This window comes from Triplophysa rosa, linkage group LG14 (assembly GCF_024868665.1).
Source record: "Triplophysa rosa linkage group LG14, Trosa_1v2, whole genome shotgun sequence".
Taxonomy (NCBI): domain Eukaryota; kingdom Metazoa; phylum Chordata; class Actinopteri; order Cypriniformes; family Nemacheilidae; genus Triplophysa; species Triplophysa rosa.
In genome coordinates this window covers 13,437,090-13,457,697 of record NC_079903.1, presented here as the reverse complement: position 1 = coordinate 13,457,697, position 20,608 = coordinate 13,437,090, and the positions used below count along the sequence as shown (strand labels likewise).

The following is a 20,608-nucleotide window of genomic DNA, read 5'->3' as shown; positions in this document are numbered from 1 at the left end:
TATACGCCACGTGACTTGTAAATACGACAAAAAGTGTTTCCATTGAAGTTTTGCGAAATATGCCTTTATCGTATTGCCTGAAAACACACCTCATACGAGCGTGAGAATTTTTTTGCGATACATGGGAGTTTTTGCGAAATTGACGTGTTTCCATTGGGCGTAATTTCAATTTCAATTTGCGAATTTTGAAGGGTAATGGAAACCTGACTACTGATAACAAAACAGCATAATGCTGTTACAATTGACAGTCCATTGAGTGCACGCAGTGCTTTTTTGTGAAGACAGACACCCGACGTATTTTTGGGTGAGAGTCAGAGGTGGCACGAAATTTGATGGAGGCGACCGCCTCCAACTTTTCTACGCAGGAAAAACCCTGAGGATGTGTTATGGTAATGATAATTTCAGCAGAAAAAGCAGTAAAATACATAAATACTTCATTCCTACGTTAACATTATGCTTTACGCAAGGTAGAGAACACAGTTGTTTATTATGATACTTTCTATGGTAAACGGTAAATGGTAGTTTCGTGAGAATGACCCAAGAGCTCTGAGTAAATTAGTGCTGTTTTTGCATGTGTGCAACAAGTACAGTATGAACTTATGCACTAAGTCTGGAAATGCATTTATACTGTGCCTTCATATCTATAAAAGATATTTTATCAATGCTCAACAAGAACTCCGTACATACCACAAAAAGAAAACTTCAATACCGCCTGCATTAACAATCCCCTCCTCTCTCTCTTTGCCTCCAATCCCCTGGCAGGCCAGCCTCTCCTCACTGTTGCTATGGTTATGGGCCAAGCCCTCCCTAGAAAGTGTGCTTTTGTCAGCCTTCCTCCTCTTCTGGTCTAACCTTTGACCTGCAGCTGGCTGCTCCCATCCTGTTTCCTGTTTTCCGTGATAAAACAGTCAAGGCAACTGGAGAAAGCAAGAGCGGTCTGCTTGTGCACACGGGTGATTATCAAAGACTTAATAGTTCATAAGCTTCACACCTAGTCTTTCCTCAGCGCCTGCTTCAATGTATTTACAATTTCACAAAAAAAAGCCCTGCGCTTATTTACTCTGCATCACACTAGAATATCAACTATTTCACAAGCCGTCTTACGGTTCACACTTCCTTGTAACATTTAACATTTCCACAAATATCAGACCTTTGTGCGCCTCAGGAAGTGACTTTATCGTCGCTTGGTCACTATTTGCATCCAAACGACATGTTCATGAGAACACACAAACCGGCACCACTTCAAAAATGTAACTGTCCAAATTGAACTGCCTTCACACCGGATCTAGATCAGGAAACAGTGATGAGAGCAACCATACACTCGAACAATCACAGACAAACACGATGGCCAGCATCCACCACTCATGCACGCTGAATTGATGTTGTAATGTCCACTGGTAAACTTTGCTTGTTTTGTCCAGGGTGATTTTAAGAAAAGGGTTTTAGAGATTTTTGAGAAGTGATGGGTCACAAGTTGGTTCTGACTGGCTCAAGGACAGCAGAGGAAACCAACAACGCACAAAGCAAATAACAAACTGCAACTAACCATGGTACACAATTCAACTTTTAAAGGGAGGAAAAACATTTAACACAGACATTAACGCCTATACATTCAAATCAAACTGGAGATAATTTGGTAGAAGCTAAAAAAAGTATGTTAATGCTAACATGCACAAATTACCTGGCAAGCAGACTAGATTAAATACACATTTCAGTAACAAGAAAAACATATGTGTTAGCCACATTTGCTTTGCGGCTGCCGAGAGCACAAACCAAAAATGTTACGAAATTTAGAAACCAAATTGGTCAATTTTCCTATTCAGCTTATGTCATGTTAATGTTATGTTTGCATACTGTTGGGCGCATGCAGGTCAGAGTAATAATGATAAATTATAATGGTTTTGTTAAACACTCTTAAAAATAAAGGTGCCATAGAAGAACCATTTTTGGTTCCACAAAGAACCATTCAGTCAAAGATTCTTTATAGAACCATCTCATTCTTAAGGTATGTACAGACCGTGACAATCGCACGCGCTTATCGCCAGCGTTTTTTGGCGTTCATACCCAAACGATTTTCACTGGCAATGAGCCGAGTGAACGAGCAAATTCACTCCCTGACATAGATGGCGCTTAATGAAAAACAGAAACACCCCGGTACACAAGTGGCACTGTGCAACTTTATGCATTCTGACAATCGCTTGTCACACAGAAGAAGAATTCATCTTGCTTCCTCTTGTGCTCGGCAAGACCGTTTTGTGCTTCAGTGCCACCAAGTTGTGTTTTACTGTAAATTCAACAGCTCCAGGTACGTGAACAAAAGCGCAAATCTCATCGGAAGGCCAGTTTTTAAGGCGCCGCGTCAAACCAAATAAACGAGGCAGAAGCGTTTTTAAAAAATGGCGCTTTTACGCCTGCAGTTTTCCGCGTTGGTGTGCACACTCACATTGGCACCCTTTGTTTAGTCACGACGCGTTAAACATCGACGATAAATGCACACGATTATCGTCCCGGTGTGGACGGGCCCTTACATTTATATAATTGTAAGAATCTTTTTTTCGCCACAAAGTACCTTTTGTGAAACAGAAAGATTCTTCAGATGTTAAAGGTTCTTTATGGAAGCATTTAGACAAAAATGGTTCTTCTATGGCATCGTGAAGCACCTTTCATTTTAAAAGTGAAGGGACAGTTCAACATCAACACTCGCAATGCATAACAATGCATAATGATATTATGCAATATGCAGAATTTTTTTGGTATTTTATTGCTTTTTCTGCTAAACTGTTATCTGTTATCATTACCGTAATGCATCCCGGTTTGTCCAAGATATTTACATTAATTTTGTTTAAAGAAACACATCTGCCAGGACCTTTCGAAAAGCGACCTGGTTAAAGATTACTTTATATTTCTCTAAACGTAACAGTCTTTTAGATTCTCATTACCGATACAGGTAACATTTATACAGTGACATGTATAATTTTTATTAAAATATAATACATTGATGTCTAACAACATAACGATGGCTTCTCTTTTATAAGCAAAACATGCTATGGGATTGACAGTTTTAAAATGGTTATGGTCACGAAAAGTCTTTTTTGTGATTTTTTTTCAAAATTGTGTTAAACTGTCAGTTTTTTTAATTAATGCTTTTACACATGTCATATCTTTTTTAATGAATGAAAAGGACATTTTTCTTGATGTGAGGGTTTTTAAGAAAATCATGTTTTCGTGGGAATCACCCGGTCACCAATGTTCTTCAGAATATATTGTGTGTTCTGAAGAAAGAAAGTCATAAAGGTTTGGAATGACGTGAGGATTAATGTCATAATCAAAATATTATTTTAGGTCATAACTTGAGGTCTAATGTAAAATCCCGAAACCCAGAAGCACTGTTGTGAAATCAACATAACCATTGTCAGGGAAACCGGAGAACCGTGACTTTAAAAGTGAGAGAGCAAATGTTTTGTGCACATTAGTAGTTTCTAGTAGTGCGTTTCTGACAGTGTACTCTGTAGGCCATAAATAAACATGATGCCCCACGGCTAGCATGCACAGCTCTCGGCTGAACACGCTGAACTCAGCTCTGAGTTGACAGTGAGATGCAGGACGTAGTAACTCGAGCTGCAATACAATCCTCGGACGTGTTAAAAGCATTTCCATCCGAAGCTCTGCCTGTGTGCTTAAACTCATGAAAAACGGTCAAAACTATTTTTAAGACGGAAGTTCAGATGTGATTACTACTTTGTGCATCACAGTGAATATTGGTTGCTCAGCTCCATTGATTCCAGGCTTGCTTGTTTTCCTGTGATCCCCTGAGAACAATACAACTCGCTAAACAATGAATGATTAATACAAAGCAGGCTTAATTGAAATACGCTTCTGGGTCCCACAGATGCAAGTCTTGTACTCACAGGAATTTCAACACTTCCTGTATTAAACACAAAGACCGCAAGTGACTATCAAACAAATCTGCTTCAATAAAATTACTTTTTCATAGTATTTGACAGCCAAAATATTATTACAAGCAACGATTCTGCAAAAAAAATGACGTTCTTTACACTTCATGGAACCTGTACAACAACTACATAAGTATGTATATGTTTTTTCACTTATCAATTAAATAAAATAAGCGTTATACTGTAGTTAATAAACTACAGTGAATACACACATCTACACACAATGCCTATGAAATCAGACATCTAAATCACACATTTTTTAAAACACATTTCTGACTATTTGAGACTGAATTGAAGGCTGTTTTAGTGTGAAATGGTCAGCGTGCAACAGAATTTAAAGGGATAGTTCACCCAAAAATGAAAATTATGTCATGAATTACTCTCTAGTTGTTCCAAACCTGTATCAATTTCTTTGTTTGGTTGAACACAGAGAAAGATATTTGGACAAATGCTGTAACCAAACAGTTCTTGGCCACCACTGACTACCACAGTAGGAAAAATGACAATGGTAGTCAAAAGTGCCCCAGAACTGTTTGCTTTCCTACATTCTTCAAACTATCTTCTTTTTAGGGGTGTAATGATACAATCAGCTCACGATTCTGTACATATATCGATGCTGGGCTACGCATCACGATATTTTTAACAAAATAAAAAAAAACTGAAATACAAATAACATTTATTTTTCAAAATATTAACAATTTCAGTAGCTTTTTTGTTGCACATACAACTTACTAAAGAATTTTTACATTTTAAGTCTTAACTGAACCTTCTGTACTGCAGGTTTGTCACTGAAAAATCTAACTGGTTTAAATAATTTAATTGGTGTTAAATTCCATACAAAGATTTAACTGTTTTGATAATTTACTTGACGTTAGAATTAAATTAAACCAGGTCATTACCTTTATTTTTCAGAAAAGTTCAGTAACTACTGGATATGCATTGTTGCAACACAGAGACTATTAGACCATGAACGACATGTACCACTTCATTCAGTCTCATTTTGACTCAATTGACTCGTTCGTTCAGTGAAAGGCGTATTCATTCAGTACATTCAACCAATGAAATGCTCTGACAGAGCTCACAGCCTCAAACGCAGTATCTGTGAAGTCATATTACATAAACTGTATTACATTTCTTCAATCTTGCAAATCACATACTTTGTTCGATCTTTAGCATGTCATTCAATCTTTTAATGTCCAGTGCGACTCACTTCATCACTTCTCTAATCGGAACAGCGCTGGTTTCTTTCGGCTTACTTTATGTTGCATTTCACGTTATGCAGCAGCTCACGTTAGCGGATAAATTAACATTGGCATATAAAAACGTTTCTGCTTACCTTTGTAATGAGTTTCGGGGTGACTCTCCAGCAGTCACGCTTCAAGTTCGCTGTGTTTTACCGGCGATTGTGAAGGAAAATACAACGCTTTGTTAACCACGTGGAGACACAGATTGTGTCTTGTGCTTCCCGTTCTCCCAGAGACCAGTGTTGCTAACTATTTTCAATGGAAAGTAGCTAAAGCCTGCCCGAAAAGTAGCCAGATGATGTCACGTGCTAATTTGCATATCAATGACATCATCACGTAGCATAAGGCAAGCGAAATGCTTCAGGTCTGCTTCATATCTCTACTCTCTGAGCTGTCGTATACAGTATTATATTAAACAATACACCCAAAATAATGCACAATAAATAGGTTCTTAATTACTTATTTTTCAGTTTCTGTTGGCACACAACAAAAACGTTGTAATAGTGAGTGAACTCGACCACTTAAAACTACACACCAGCAGTCACTTTCGTTGAACAGCTAAAATCCGTCTGTATGCATGTGTATGCGTCCATACAGTCATCGCGTTTTAAATCATAAATGCTCAAACAAGGTCAATAAGTGATTAGTTCTTGGAAACACTGTTTGTACATTCGTATCTCATTCATGCTTCAGGGCAGTCTGAACTGAATGTACTGCTTCTCCCTGCTGCTCACTGAACAGAATAGACAGACAGAGGCGGTGCTGCGCTGGGAAGGCAAAAACTAGCTCTTGCGGGGCAGTAGAAGCGAAGAAGAATGTTTCGCTAAGTCACCAAGGCTTATTCAGAAAGTATCTAGATTTGTCGCTAGTCTCTTTTTGAAAAATAAGTCACTAAAGGGGTTTAACAAAGTCGCCAAGTTGGCAACACTGCCAGAGACGTCTCTCTACCGCATGTGTGAGATAAGCACACGTGATGTGCTGGCGCAGAGTACGTAGCGTCTTGACCGCTCAACGAATAGAATTAAACATCATATCGTAAAATATCCTCATCTCTCTACGATGTGCATCGTAACATTTTTGCATCGCGAAATATCATACTATGAAGTATCGTTACACCCCTACTTCTTTTGTGTTCAACCGAACAAAAAAAACGTACAAAGTAATTTTTCCTACTATGGTAGTCAATGGGGTCCAAGAACTGTGAGGTTACAAGCATTCTTCCAAATATATTTCTCAGTGTTCATCAGAACAAAGACATTTATACAGATGCGGAACAATTCGAAGGTGAGTAAATGACAGAATTCTTTTTTTTTTGTGAACTATTCCTTTAAAAAAACAAAACTGTCAATTACTTTGTCACATTTATTACTAACCTATTCTGGAAATATGCAAAGTCTGCTGCATATATGCAAGTGTTGAAGCATCCTTTGCAAAGATGGACCCTTGTTATTTTAATCCTAATACTAACTTTTGTTTATTTTTTCGTCTTTCTTCCTGTAAAGCAGCTCTGCAACAATGAAACATTGTGAAAAGCGCTATTTAAATAAAATTTAATTTAATTGAATCACATAATTCTAACCAAATTTATATTCCCTCACAGAAGGGAAGTACCTTCCATCGTCTAAAATACAATATTGTCACCTTTGTGCACCTCAGCAACTGGTTATATTTTCCTCTCTAATTCACACAGGGCAATGTATGAAAAAATGATAAGATCTTAACTAGTATGGAACATCAGTGACACAACCTAACCACAACAAACGTCAACTCATCTTGTGACAGGGCTGAGACTTTATCAAAAGGAAACTATTCGTATACCTCACACCTGTTACAAACGGTTAAAAATAATATAATATAAATAATACAAATAATAATGACCATGTTTTTATACTTTATATGCTCTGCATTTCCATATTGTTAATACACTCTTGTCATTCACACCTCACTTCACAGATAAGATTAGGGCTGAAACGATTCCTCGAGTAACTCGAGTTATTCGAATACAAAAAATCATCGAGGCAATTTTTGTTGCCTCGAAGCCTCGTTTAATCCATTTAACTACAGTACACACGGAGCACTGCGTTTCCCCACGGACCGTTATTACTGACGCACAGCCCGCTAAAATCTATTCATGTTACAGGGCTCTCAAGTCTCATGCATTCACCGCGAGACACACGCATTTTAGTCTGTTCACACGCTCACACGTATTTCTCATGCTGATAAATAACTGATAGCTTATAGGGCTGTGACGGTTGCCGTAACAACCGCACCACAGCGATGGTAAAGTGCCATGACGGTGGAGAACTGCCACCGGCGGTAGTGCACGTCACTCTGACAAATATAGGTATAATAAATATGAGAGTTGCGATAACGATTGCTAGTTGTAGCCTTTCAGTTGTGGATGGTTTTATTTAAAAGATTTTAAATTAACAGAAATTATTGGCATACGTTTCCGTTGGTGCGTAAGAGCGCAGGCCTGCAGCGAAACCTAGGTTATTCTGCGGCTTTTGCAATGGATCTTGTTGTGAAATGAACAGATACGTAAAATCAAAACTGGCTATGACCCGCTTGCTTAGTGTCGGAGCGCGCGCAGGTTTTGCCGCGGTTGCGGAGAGACATCTCTTCATTTGCGCTCCTGTGCACATCTTCTGAACGCGCATTTAGTGCAGCTGTACACATTTTAATCTGGACAATGTCAACAAGTAAGTTTCACATCAACGACGAGTCGGAAAAAGTAAAGTTTTTATGGCAATCTGAATAGGAAAGCCAATGTAGGTTTAAACAGTTTGTTTCAAATGGAATTGTTAAGGACTGTAAGGGTTAATACGCCACTGACTGAAGTTACTGCAACAAGAGCTTTTTTATTTAGTATTTAGCTTTCTTATATCATTTAAGTTTTCATTATTTACTGATGTTTATTTAAATGTTTTATATGCTGTAGTGTGCCGTTTCACTGATGGATTTGCGCGTTAAACATTGACGGATGTTTCATCCTCATTTATTTCAGATATCATATTTCAATTATTTAACAATTTCAAGTATTTAAATAAGGTCTATATTTCTCTTCCACTCGTCGTGTGGTTGCTACACGCAAATATAATAATATAAATATTATTTATATAAATAATATATATTTCTCAACCACCGCACCATCGCGGTCGATTTGTCTATTACCACCGCGGTGGTAAAAAACTGCCACCGTCACAGCCCTAATAGCTTATTGAAATGGTGAACTGATATTTGACTTGGTTTTAGTCTATTTTACGAGTGAAACTTGTTTTCCGGCTGCATTGAGTCCATCAAACTAGATGCGGACTAGTGGACACCGAATCCTGTTATTTACACATTTCATCTGTCTGGTCTGCGTGTCTGAGTGAATGAACTGCACAGTTTAACGTGCTACACGCGTGATGCTCATGAATTTGTCTGCGTCTGCGCTGAATGAGGACATGAACTTCACCTCCAGAGTTGCGCTGAGAGTTTATTTCACAAACATGTTATTGTTTGAGTGAAGAAACAGACATACTAAAAAATAAGCATCTGCTGACAACCTGCCAAAATAAAAGTCATAGGCTATTGTTTGAAATTATTATTTCCATTTTTATTCATGTTTCTTATTTATATATTTGTATTATATTGCATTTTGAATTTAATATGGCAATGGAATGTACTAAATGGGTTTAGTTTTCACAGATATTAATGTATGCTATTTCAGCAATAAAAACTAATTGTTCTAAAAAGGAAACAAATTAGTTGTTTTACTCATTTTAAGAGACCTGTCTTATTTTCTCTTGTATAATTAGTATTGCTTTTTAATAAAGAAAAAGTACTTATTATCCGAATACCCGATTAATCGATGGAAAATCAGTAGAATACTCGATTAGTAAAAGAATCGATAGCTGCAGCCCTAGATAAGATGAACTGATAACCAAACTAATATGAGAGGAAAGTACTGCAATGGAAAATAACACATGACGCTACAAGAATAAGGTACAACTACTTTCGTTCAAACATTGCAATGTGTCAAAGTTTTTAGAAAATATGTTGGGTTTTCTTATTCATAACAGCTGCGTGAACACAACTAACTTTAGTCTACTTAAACTAAAAGTGCAAGGATTTTACAGACCTTTATAGGATACTCTTACCACTCATAATGATTTTTATGTCATTATTAGTTGTCATTTCTTTAACACTGCTTGGCAAAGATGAACTTTAACTGCTGACAATTTTCTTGTACATCAGAATTTTTGCAATACATATTATGCAAATATAGCTAATATTTGCACCAAAGCCACAATATTGGGTCATCATCTATAAGAACGCAGACAGAATCCAAATGTCAGTGCCCAAGTAAAAGGTAAGGCAAGCAATTCTATAATCAGTGACAGGCTTCAGCCAGCCACAATGCATGCCTATGAGAAACAAGAAGAGGAAGTGACCGTGTTAACAGGAAGAGCAGTGTCTGTGTGGCAGAAGTGTGACTGGTTCGTCAGAGTTGATCATGTTGTTCTTCTCACTCACTACGAACACAATGCCCCCTCAGCAATGCAAACTACATCTTCACAGTCTAACAACACTGAAATCCTCTCAAGAATTTGCTACTTAATCAGCTCATAGGAGGCCCTCGTCATCATACAACAAGATTGTGTTTAGTTATTATGGTTTTCGACATCAAAATGTTTTACTTGTTCAGTCTCACAGGAGGCAAACAGTATGAACAATTATTAATGACATGGTCTGTAGTGCTGGAAACCCAGTTATGCAGATTGTAAGAATGATGAGCATAAAGTTGTATGTTGACAGTCAACTAAACTGCATTTTCTCTTTAAGTCGACTGTCCCTTAAACAACACTGCTGAGCTCCCAGAGGGAAACATGGGACTTTAGTTTTCTAAATAAAGCATCCGCTTTTAAATCATACTGTAGTGTCAATCTGGGTCAAACCGTAGTCAAAAGGCTTAAAACATTTATCAAATTGAGTTCAAAGGTTACAGGCCTATTAAAGGTAATTTTCATATGTGCTTTTTTAACAACGTAGGCTGGAGGGTTGTGCTATGGAAAAGATACAAAAAACAGCTAACACACCCTGAATAGGGACGTAACAGATTTCATGTTCTAAAACAAAAGTATATGAAGAAGATGATTAATACATTTCAGACAGGTCTTTAGCCAACCTGTTACTTTTAAGAGCTCAGTCAAACTCTTCCTCTCATGGCCGATATTATTTGCATTTTGCAATCCTCTTCCAAACACTCATACAAGCCCAGTGTTTTTAAAAAAAGCAAAAGAACCACACACCTGATATTATCTGAGTCCACTGTCTAAACCATGAGCGCTTACACGCTCATCTTCATTTGCATCTTGCTACACAACTTGAGCTTCAGCTTCATCATAAAGCAAGATATATAATGCGATTCAAGGCCTGGTGAACCACTGCTTCTGCTTTTGCCTCCCACACTAGGTTAAGCTAACTTGCAGGGGAATGCGAACATGAAGCAGCACGGAACTGCTTCGCAACGACAGCCAGAGATAAAGACGAAGTGTTACTCTACTCTCGCACCTTCATTTGGTTAAAACAGAGACATGACAAACTCGCACAGCTTGAGGGTTGTTCGACAAAATGAGTGACGACAAATGTCAGCTGACGAATGAAAAATAAGATGACAGAACTAACGGAGTGGTGCAGAGATCACACATTTTTGTAGGCCAACCCAGAAGTTAGCACCGCACTGGTTCCCTCGACCGAAAGCCTATGCATTTTTCCCATAGACTTGGAAGATCGCAAAAAAAAAGATCTGGGATTAACAAAGGTTTATGATGTTTACATGTTGTCTATCAAGATAATCTTTTCAGCCTAACAAAACATTTGTTACTTTTGAAGCCGAAATGCAATCGCCAGAAGTAAAAGCTAACACAAGGCTATAAACAGACTACACCACGGTCGCTCGATATCAACGTCACCACCACCAAACCTCCGACAACTTTTTCTAACTTTATTAAATACGTGTTTTCTGGTGAGTAATTACTCCGTCAATGAATCCCCATTCACGTCTTTAGAGATTTGTGCCCATGTTGAATTATTTGTGAGATTTATATGCGTGATGACGTCTAGTGTCCTTGTCAAAGGAAGTAGCCGCTTTTAGCAACCGCCGTTTTTAAGACACAATAAAGCTTTTAAAAAATCACAAGCTTATAACTGGTGTGTTTAATGTCATAGATTAAAATGTAAAAAAAGATTTTGTTAACACATACCATATTTCAGGCAATGTACCAAAAACTCATCCAAAAAACCCATTGACTTTGGGGCAATGGTACAGGAAGTGGTAAAATGCTAACTCGCTTAAGGGGTTTGCATACAAAAATGTATAAACTCTGCAGCTCCCTATTATTTTAAATGTAAAAAAAACCCGAAGAGAACCTAATTATTTTGGCGATTGCACGGTTTATGTAAAAAACTTGGTTACCTGAAATATTTGACAAAAAATTGGAGTACCAAATCACGTTTTACCATGTTGAAAACCCCTCACCTGGGCTGAGAATTCTCCTCAAACATTCTCTCTTTGCCGTCCTTGAAAAGACTAATGGTCTGCTTAGTCTTCTTGGTCAGATTCTCCATGAAAACACGGAAGTACTCATTGTCACCTAGTGTTTCCATCTTGCCTTCGTAGCGTGACAGGATGGTGCGGAGATGCTGGTACGTGTCCGGCAGTAGGTCCAGGATGTATGGTGGACTGTTCTTCAGGGCCAGTTTGGGGTTCTGGCATAATCGCACAACCTGGACCAGAGACAATAAAAAAAAATCTAAATTGTGTGTATATGTAAACTTGGTTTAAAGTATGATATCTTTTGCCAACACCAAGATGCAAAATGCATAGAGAACCAAACCTACTGCAATAATAAGCTAACAAAGAGCACCAGAAGCGATAATGTACACAGAGAATACATAACCATGGCTAGTCCAAATACTGATATGCTCAGGTCAAAAAGGCTATCTATACACAAAAGATAGAGATAATGAGAATCTGATCCTTTTATTAAGGCCGAGAAAGCTCACATGGTCTGTTTGGTCTATATCAGTCTGTTAACAAAGCAGCCAACAAACTCTGTCCAAATATTTTGACTCAAATATTCTGTACAATTCTCTAAGGAGACATTAAGATGAGTGACGATGAAGAAAACAGAATTTTCAACTAACTCCATATCCTCTATGGGCCAACATTTTGCAAGTTTTATCTTACAGTGTGATAAGCGAGAGGGGGAAATGAAAAGAGACTAAAGTTTTAAAATATACACAAATAAATATTTTTCTTAACTTTTCAGGCCAAAAACTTTCAAGCCAAACAACAAGAGCATTTCAACATATCCAAACATCTATAAATGCAATCTACAACACAAGTGCATTTACACGAGCAGTTGTAATCGGATTGTTCTGGGGTTTTTGGTTAGTCGACAAAGCCGGTTCAAAAACTGTGTATGTGTTTATTTTAAATTCTCCAAAAGGTTTATTTTGAAAAGACAAACTATCTCCAATATGTCATATCGCAGAGACCTACTTAAGGCCTTGAAGCTTTTGGAAAGCTTCAAGAAAAAAATTTCTCCCTCACAATAAATCACAATGATTAAATGCATGCCCATAGTTCTCCAAACACTTCATTAGTCAAACCGCTTAATGGCCAGGGTGATGGTCCACTAGCTTCAGATTTAATTTAGACATAGTGGTTCTGCTCTGTCTGGACTAAAGCTGAGCATCATCACCTTTTGAACTGTCAATTAAGATGCGGATGGGAAATTTGAGGAAATGGGAAACTTCTCAGATGTCACCACTCCTGCAGTTCGTGAAGGTCTGAGAACACGTTCCAGCTCGACAAGAGGCTGTCGCTGCATGCAGCTGCTCGGAGGACTTGTGGCTTCTCTTATCTATTATGTCTGTAGAACGCGACCAGCTGTGATTGGGGGGTGGGTTGAGCTGATGACATCACACATCACATGAGGGCCACTATACAGTCTGACTGGTGCTGTACAAACCTCTGGCTCTCATGCACCCCTAGTATTATTAGTTAGGCCTGAAAATTATCAGCGAGCGTGCATGCTACAATAATAATAATTTGTGTTTGTAAATAAGGTAGTCACACAGAAGTTTTGTTTAGTTCTATTCGAATATGCATCTTGTTTGCAAGAACAAATAAAGCTAGCTGAAATGCTTAGACATATAACTTCTTGTAGATTTGGTTAAGTTGTTAAATGTTTACACGAGATTCACAGAATATAACTAAATGGTTAACATGCAAAAGTTCATCTTGGATAATAAATAGCCTATATCGTTTGAGTTTGCTGAATGCAAAAAACTAATGAAGAATCTGTTCCTTTCAGAACAGGTCATATTGGCAAAGTAGGAACTGAGTTTAACGTGCCTTAAAAACCAGAGAGGAAATACCCTAAACTGCTGTTTCAGAAACACTGAATTGCTGAATTAAAAAGGTTTCGGAGGTTGTATGCTGTACATTTTCACCTTATGTTATGTTGCCAAAAAGGGAGATTCACTTATGACCACAGTGTGATATGTCACATGTGCACTAACCAAATGATCCCATGTGAAACTAAGCAAATAGGAAGTAGCACAGATCTCAATCCGGAAGCATGAGCTGTTTCTCAGGAACTATTAAATTATCTTTGTTAAACATACATTGCAAAGCAAAGTTGAAGGTAAATATCTAGGTGGCTCATCGTGAAGACTTGTCTGTGACAGATGTGACTGCTGTCGTTTGCTCATGCATCAGTGTAAACATCACAGGAAGTTTGAGGTCAGTAACCACAACTTTTTCCATGAACTGCAGCTTTAACTCTTGCATTGTGATGCAGCAAAAGAAAAAGCAGATGTTGTAACAATTTTAAACTGCAGTCTTTTACTTTACTAACTGTGTGTGTTTTTATTCTTGGTTACATCAGGTGTGAAATAAGGATCCTTATCATGAGACCACTTGCTTAGATGTGTATTACCAAATGACAGCAAGTTACTAATTCATCTCCATTCTGAAAAGACTACATTATAAAAGCTGGAATGACAAAAACTGGCTTATGAATGGAAAGTCAAATTCAATTTAAAACGGTTTAATGTGACACTTCATAGTTATTCAACAACTACACAAAAACATGAATAACATCAGAATGGAAGCCGTTAGAAGAGGTTGAGAGGGCAGTTCATCCCAACATCCACGTCTACATCGAGTTAACCAACAGAATGACCAGACACTGGACCAGCAAAGAGTCAGATGTTGGTTGTTTAACACGCATTAAGATTTTAACTTGGCTCTTGATGGCGTCCCAACGCAGATTAAGTCGGATCTAAATAGTCAAACCATTCCTATTCCTCCCACAATATGCATTTTACTTGCAAAGTAAAAATACGAGCTATTCAGCTAACATAACTAACGTTAGCACAGGACCCTGCAACACTCTTGTAACGTTACCATATTCCTGCTAAGTGTACCAGAAATGACCTACGCTTCAAAATTAAATCCAAGTGGATTCCCAAGACTACACGGCCTGTTGAACAGAGTCTATTAGACTGAAAACCATTCAGCTAATTGCTTTAGCTGAGCTGCCCTGCCATATTGCATTAGGATTCCTCCGTGCAGGCCATCCGGCTAACAAGCTAACAAGAGACCGAGGCTGCTAGCTGCATCGCATCTCTGTATCCTTCGACTACTGGATCTCGCTTGATAAATTCACTCACCTTGTCCATGAATTTCCAGCATTTCTCCACCGTCTTTTTGTCCACGGCCCCGGGCTGGTGATGGGAGTGATGGAGGTGATGGTGAGGCTGAAAAGCGTCCTTCATCATGCCAATAAGCCCCCCACCTTTCTTCAGATTTCCTGCCATGTTCGGACTCCACAAAAGACGGCCAGAGCGACCTGCCTTTGCTTTTCGTGGTAAAAAAAAAAGTACGTTAAGTTAGATCGCACACCCCCCGGTGAGGACAGCGCCCGAGTCCGGTTCGGTTCGAGCGAGGGTCCGTCAAGGGGGGGAAAGAGCTTTATCGATGCAAGACTCCCATTAAATCCCCTGTGCTGGAAACCACCGCTGTAGACTGTATTACACTTAAAGGCGAATAACGCAACGGATCCGGTTGTAAATAAAGCGTCAAGAAATAAGTTTTACGGCGAGGAGTGTATGGACGCAGAGGAACGACTGCTTTCACAACGACACCCCGTGCGTGATGTTCCCTTTTCCTGCAGCTCTCTCTCTCTCTTCTTTCTTTCTATGCGCTTCTTGCAACGGGAAGTTCAGGGAGAGCGAGAAAAGAGCCCCTGCAAACAAAGTCTAAGTAAAAAAGGGAAAACCGATCGCTCACGCTTATAAACCCCAGTGCACATCGGCGTTCTCCACATGAAAATATATTTTATATCGGGCGGCAGGGGGAAATAAGATAAATAAATGTATTAGGGAAATAAACACCGCCTTCCGTCACCGTCACCCCCACCCGTGCGCGTGACGTGAGTGATTGCACTTCCTGTTCATCCTCTTCCCCCTGTAAGACCTCGCCCTCTTCTCTTACGTTTCTCCTCCCCCATCCTCGCCCCTATGTGAATATGGCTCATGAATATTAAGAAGGGCGCGTAACTGGACGCTCTAGGAAGGTAACCAAGCAACGCCAGCATGATAATTAATATTTATGAGCTTAGCCTTCGTCGCAGTTGTAGAATTCGGTCTTTAGCCCTGGTTAAAAGATTAATTATGCAGATATTTACTATACACGATAAGAATTCAGAGGTGTTATTTAAAAAGTTTTTTACTTTTTTAAGTAGGCCTATTTGACTATAAACTCTCATCAGAGGCGCTCGAAGACCCATCCCATCACATGATCATTTATTATACACGTTTAATATATTTGTATTTTTGTAACATAAATGTTCAACCTATCGTAATTAAAAACACTTGTTATTGAGAGTGTTTTCAGATCTGTAGCCTATGTCGCTATATACTTTAAGAACAAAAAGAGTCTCTTTGACAAATCTGAATAATTGAAAGGGCTTTCCTGTCTCTACAACAGCGCGAATCTCTTAGCAACGGTACACACCTCCAGGCAACGAGCCTGTAACGTGGTGCAATGCGGTCTACATAGAACAATTGATAGTAAAATGATGGAAAGGTGATTGGCCGGCCTCTCTCTGACCCCGCCCACGCTACCAGGCGGCTCTGTGTACACAATCCAGACTGAATGAAACTTTCTCTCTTCTATTCCAGGGATGCAGCAATAAATTTTCTACGCCATGCCGCCAAAGAAAAAAGGGAAAGCAAACAGCAAAAAGGAAAAGCCTAAAAAGAGTACACCGGAACAAGGTGTTGATTACTTACGTAATAATCGAATTATATGTTATGATATACTTAAACAAAAACCCAACTGGTATATTTTTTTCTCATCATACACAGATGATGGATTTACAGAAAAGTACAGGAGAAGTGTCCTAGATGTGGCTGTTCTAAAAGAGCATCTTGGTAAGACAAATAGCATTTTTAAATCGTATTGTTTCTAGGATTTGTTCTCTTAGCTGTTTTTACTTTTTACTTTATGCAGCTCTAAGGTCCAGTGTAGCACGTCAGGCCACCGCAGTCAGAGATGACTTGAAAAGTCAAATAAGAGATTTGGACCAAGTGCTTACTCAAGAGAGATCAGACATGAAGGACATCACTGCAGGTCTGTATTACATTGCAATGCTGTCAAATGTTTTGAGTACACCTGCATAATTTACAAAATGTTATGTTGCAGGGCAGGCTATGTTGAAAATCCTGGAACAAAACATCAAAGCTAGATTCACAAATGCTGTAAATTAATTTGTAATCTTACCAAAGCAACCACTGTAAGGTTAATAGCGTCAGAAACACCATTTTTAAAGGGGTCATATGGCGCGAATATGTGTTTTTCTGTGTCGTTGGTGTGTTTGGCGTTGCAAAAATTAAAGTGTTGGAACAAAAGATGCATTCTATCTAAAAGCGAATGCTCACCCAGGCCTGCCTGAAACGCCTCGTGTAACCACACCCCCACAAATCTACGTCAGTTGGTGGTATGATTTGACTAAGACCGCCCAAATGTATACGCAAGTAAGTTGAGCATAACTGTCAGCACAATTGCTTTGGAACCTGATGTTCAAAAAATATGGTAAGAGGCGTTACATTTCTGTCACAGGTTTGCAGTATTCGACCAATCACTACGCACTGGTTAACTGGCCAATCAGAGCACACCTCGCTTTTCAGAGCGATGAGCTTTGTTAAAAATAAGCGCGTTTCAGAGAGGCGGGGCAAAGAGGAGATGCAAACATGCACGGTATGTGGAAATACAGCGTTTTTGAACCTTAAATCGTGTATACACATTGCATTACATCTAAAACAAACCATAATATTCGTTTCAGCCGTGTCATATGACCCCTTTAATTATCCAGCATGCAACATAAATAATAACCAATTATTTGTGCATTGAGACAAATAAATAGTAGCTCAAAAACAGGTTACAGCTGTGATTTGTCATGAATACACAACATCTAGCCAATGAGCATCAAGGACCAGAACTTTCCTTTAATAATAATGTATTCTTTAACATATTGTTATATTAATATTACTATTTACACAATGTATTGCATTAAGATCTCAATCGTCAATATAAATCAATGGAAACGGATCTGCAGACTAAAGTAGACAGGCTAGAAGTGAGTGTGGACTTGCTTCAGACACAACTGGGTGAGTCCAACCGTGCACATTCAAACTCTTCCTGCTTGTCATAGTGTTCTTTATCCAAACACATGCTCTCCAATGACACGCTGATGACAGACAAAGCCTTTGTGTGATTAGCCGAGTGTCAGGTTCAATTAAAATCCGAGCGAGAGCAACGAGAGCAGAGGGAAGCGGAGAAAGAGGCCATAATTTCTGACCTCCAGTGCAAGCTGGACAGCATGGAGAGAGAGTGCGAGAAGATCATGCACGTGAGTGATCTGAAAGTCAAAGCATTGCTCTTTAAATGATTAAATGAAACATCAGCGCTGTGTCAAAATATCTATTATATGCTTGAACGGATGACATGTTTTTATTAACTCGTACATGACGCATGGCTTAAAATTGCTTGGTGGCATTTCAGCGTGACATAATCTGTCTCACCTAAATGAGTGTAATTAATATTAAAAGTAAACAAATGAAGTAGGCTGTTAATTAAAGTGTTAACAAATCTAATTGCCAGCCGCAAGGTTTTTCGTTTAAGCGTTTAGTATTTTAGCATAGTAAGGACCATCTGCACCTCTAAATACTTGCGCCAGATGGCGAGACATGCCCCATTTAATAAACTACTTTTCATCTTAAATTGAGTAGGTTTTTTATTAATTGGTGTCTATTGGCTTGGCACAGGGTTGTCTGGATAGTTTGCTTTCTCAGCTGGCTGAGACTCGGTTGCATTGGGAGGAGCAGAGTACAGTCATTCATCAGGAGGTCAAGGACACGCTCGTTGACTTCGGGATAAATCCACTTTACATATGAGGACATCTTCAGTTTCACTGTTGAAAGGAACTGGTCAGCAAAGTTTTCGTGTTTTGGATACTTGTCTTGAACCTGGGTTGGGAGCACAACTCATTGACATCAAATCAGTAATCATGTAAAGGCATGTCAAGATAGACTAATAGACCTGATGGGAACATTTGCATTTGTTTATAATATAAAAAATGGCCATTTTAAAGCTGAGTTAGTTAGCTTCTTCATTACATTCCGCACTAACTAAAAAGTATTCTTATGCAAAGATTATAGAGTAGTCTATGTCAGATTTAAATTTCACTCCAATGCATATTTATATAACTGTGTATGTGACAAATAATCTTAAATCTTTAAAGCTGTCAAACTGAGTTCCCATTGTTCAAAAATGAAGGATGAAGCCCCAGGATATCTAATTTTCTAGTTAAATTATGCCTTTGAGAAGAGTAATTCATTCCTGCTATTCTTACACAATTTCTGAAAGCAGTCAAATCTGTTGGCAATAATGAAACATTGTGGTTTTTGATAAAAACAGTATTCATCACATGAGAACATAACGACCTTTTATGTCAAATTAATAACCTTTTATTATGTTATCATTGTTCTTTTCATAGCAATTTGTAGTACATTGTCTGCAGACACTTGTTTGTGCCTTTACATTACTAATGATTGTACTCCACTCAAAAGTGCAGCTCACTCTGCGACCAGCAGATGACTCTGTTGGCTTATTTTTTCTTGTTTGTTCTTCCATTGGTCATTGCTATTTAATTAAACATAATGAAACTCAAATTCTTCAAATAAAATAACTGAATAACTTACCCTATGATTACGCATGTTTTTGTGAGTCAGAAATAAATGCACTGACAGATGCCAGCTGTTGATTTTGAGGATCCCGGGTGAATTTAAATTCTCTCACGATGTGAATACCCGATCAAACACTACACAATTGGCTTCTTCATTACATCATGAATTTAATATTCTGCTATATTCATGGTCCGAGATGTGCCACCACAGTGACATTTTCTGTGTGCGGCACCAGGCCCACCGCTCATCTGGCTGGCATGCGATCAATGTATCTCAGCCTGAGAACGATCAATCAGAGGGTGAATAAAAACAAAGCAAACAAAGACTTTATATCACTTACATTTGTAATAGTGAAATAGTCCTGTTTATTAAAGCGATGCCTGAGAACAAAATGCAACAAAATGAACAAGACATTATATCGGTCTTGACCAGGACTCATGTTAAAGGGATAGTGATTATTCTGTCATAATCATCCTCAGGTTGTTCCAAACCAGTATAAATTCCTTTGTTATGCTGAACACAGAGAAAGAAATTAGGAAGAATGCCAGTAACCAGTTCTCATCCCTTATTTACTGGCATAGAAGGGAAAATAAATACTATGGGAATCAATGGTGGATGAAATCGGTTTGGTTACTGACATTCTTCCAAATTTCTTTCTTTGTGTTTATCAGAACAAAGAAATTTATACAGGTTTTGAACAATCGGAGGGTAAGTAAATGAAAACAGAATTTTCATTTTTGCGTGAACTATCCCTTTAACAGCACTTCCACTAAGAAAAACAAGGATGAGATTGAGCATTTTGATCTATGCTGGTAGTAGGGTTGTCACTATTATGTCAATGTCAATTATTGTTGCCAAAAGAATTAACAATAACAATATTATCAGGGTATCTATTAATAAAAAGCCTGTCAAATATACCCTACAATATCAATAATCAGGTTTATAGTCAATATCACGGTTATTGTCCATATACTGTGACACCCCTATTAGTTATACATTATAGTATGAATAACAACATTTCAGGTGTAGGAGGAGTCAAACAATTATGTACTGTCTGTTCTGTCATGAAAAGTAAAGTAACACAACCAAAACTATTGCTGA

At 38.4% G+C, this 20,608-nt stretch overlaps 2 protein-coding genes across 5 annotated transcripts in view; one reads left to right on the top strand and one right to left on the bottom strand.

Moving 5' to 3' along the window:
* Positions 1 to 15,703, bottom strand: part of cbl (Cbl proto-oncogene, E3 ubiquitin protein ligase) — a 31,265-nt gene extending 15,562 nt beyond the window's left edge. For 2 of the 3 annotated variants that reach the window (XM_057350475.1, XM_057350477.1), the window contains exons 1-2: positions 14,930 to 15,702; positions 11,724 to 11,971 (exon numbers count right to left, since the gene is read on the bottom strand). In XM_057350475.1, coding sequence (XP_057206458.1) covers positions 11,724 to 11,971; positions 14,930 to 15,076 — 395 coding nt within the window. In that variant the 5' untranslated portion in view covers positions 15,077 to 15,702. Of the gene's footprint in view, positions 1 to 11,723; positions 11,972 to 14,929 lie in introns of all 3 variants that reach the window. The other variant, XM_057350476.1, reaches the window with a different exon arrangement.
* ccdc153 (coiled-coil domain containing 153) lies at positions 13,908 to 19,506 on the top strand. Of its 2 annotated transcripts, XM_057350481.1 has the most exons (7): positions 13,908 to 13,997; positions 16,442 to 16,537; positions 16,628 to 16,693; positions 16,773 to 16,892; positions 17,837 to 17,929; positions 18,041 to 18,171; positions 18,587 to 19,506. In XM_057350481.1, the coding sequence occupies exons 2-7, from the start codon at positions 16,468 to 16,470 to the stop codon at positions 18,713 to 18,715; spliced, it is 609 nt and encodes a 202-aa protein (XP_057206464.1). In that variant the 5' UTR covers positions 13,908 to 13,997; positions 16,442 to 16,467; the 3' UTR covers positions 18,716 to 19,506. The 2 variants fall into 2 exon arrangements, with proteins under 2 accessions (XP_057206464.1, XP_057206463.1); XM_057350480.1 differs by lacking the exon at positions 13,908 to 13,997 and having other exon boundaries at positions 16,049 to 16,537.
* The last annotated feature ends 1,102 nt before the right edge of the window (positions 19,507 to 20,608 follow it).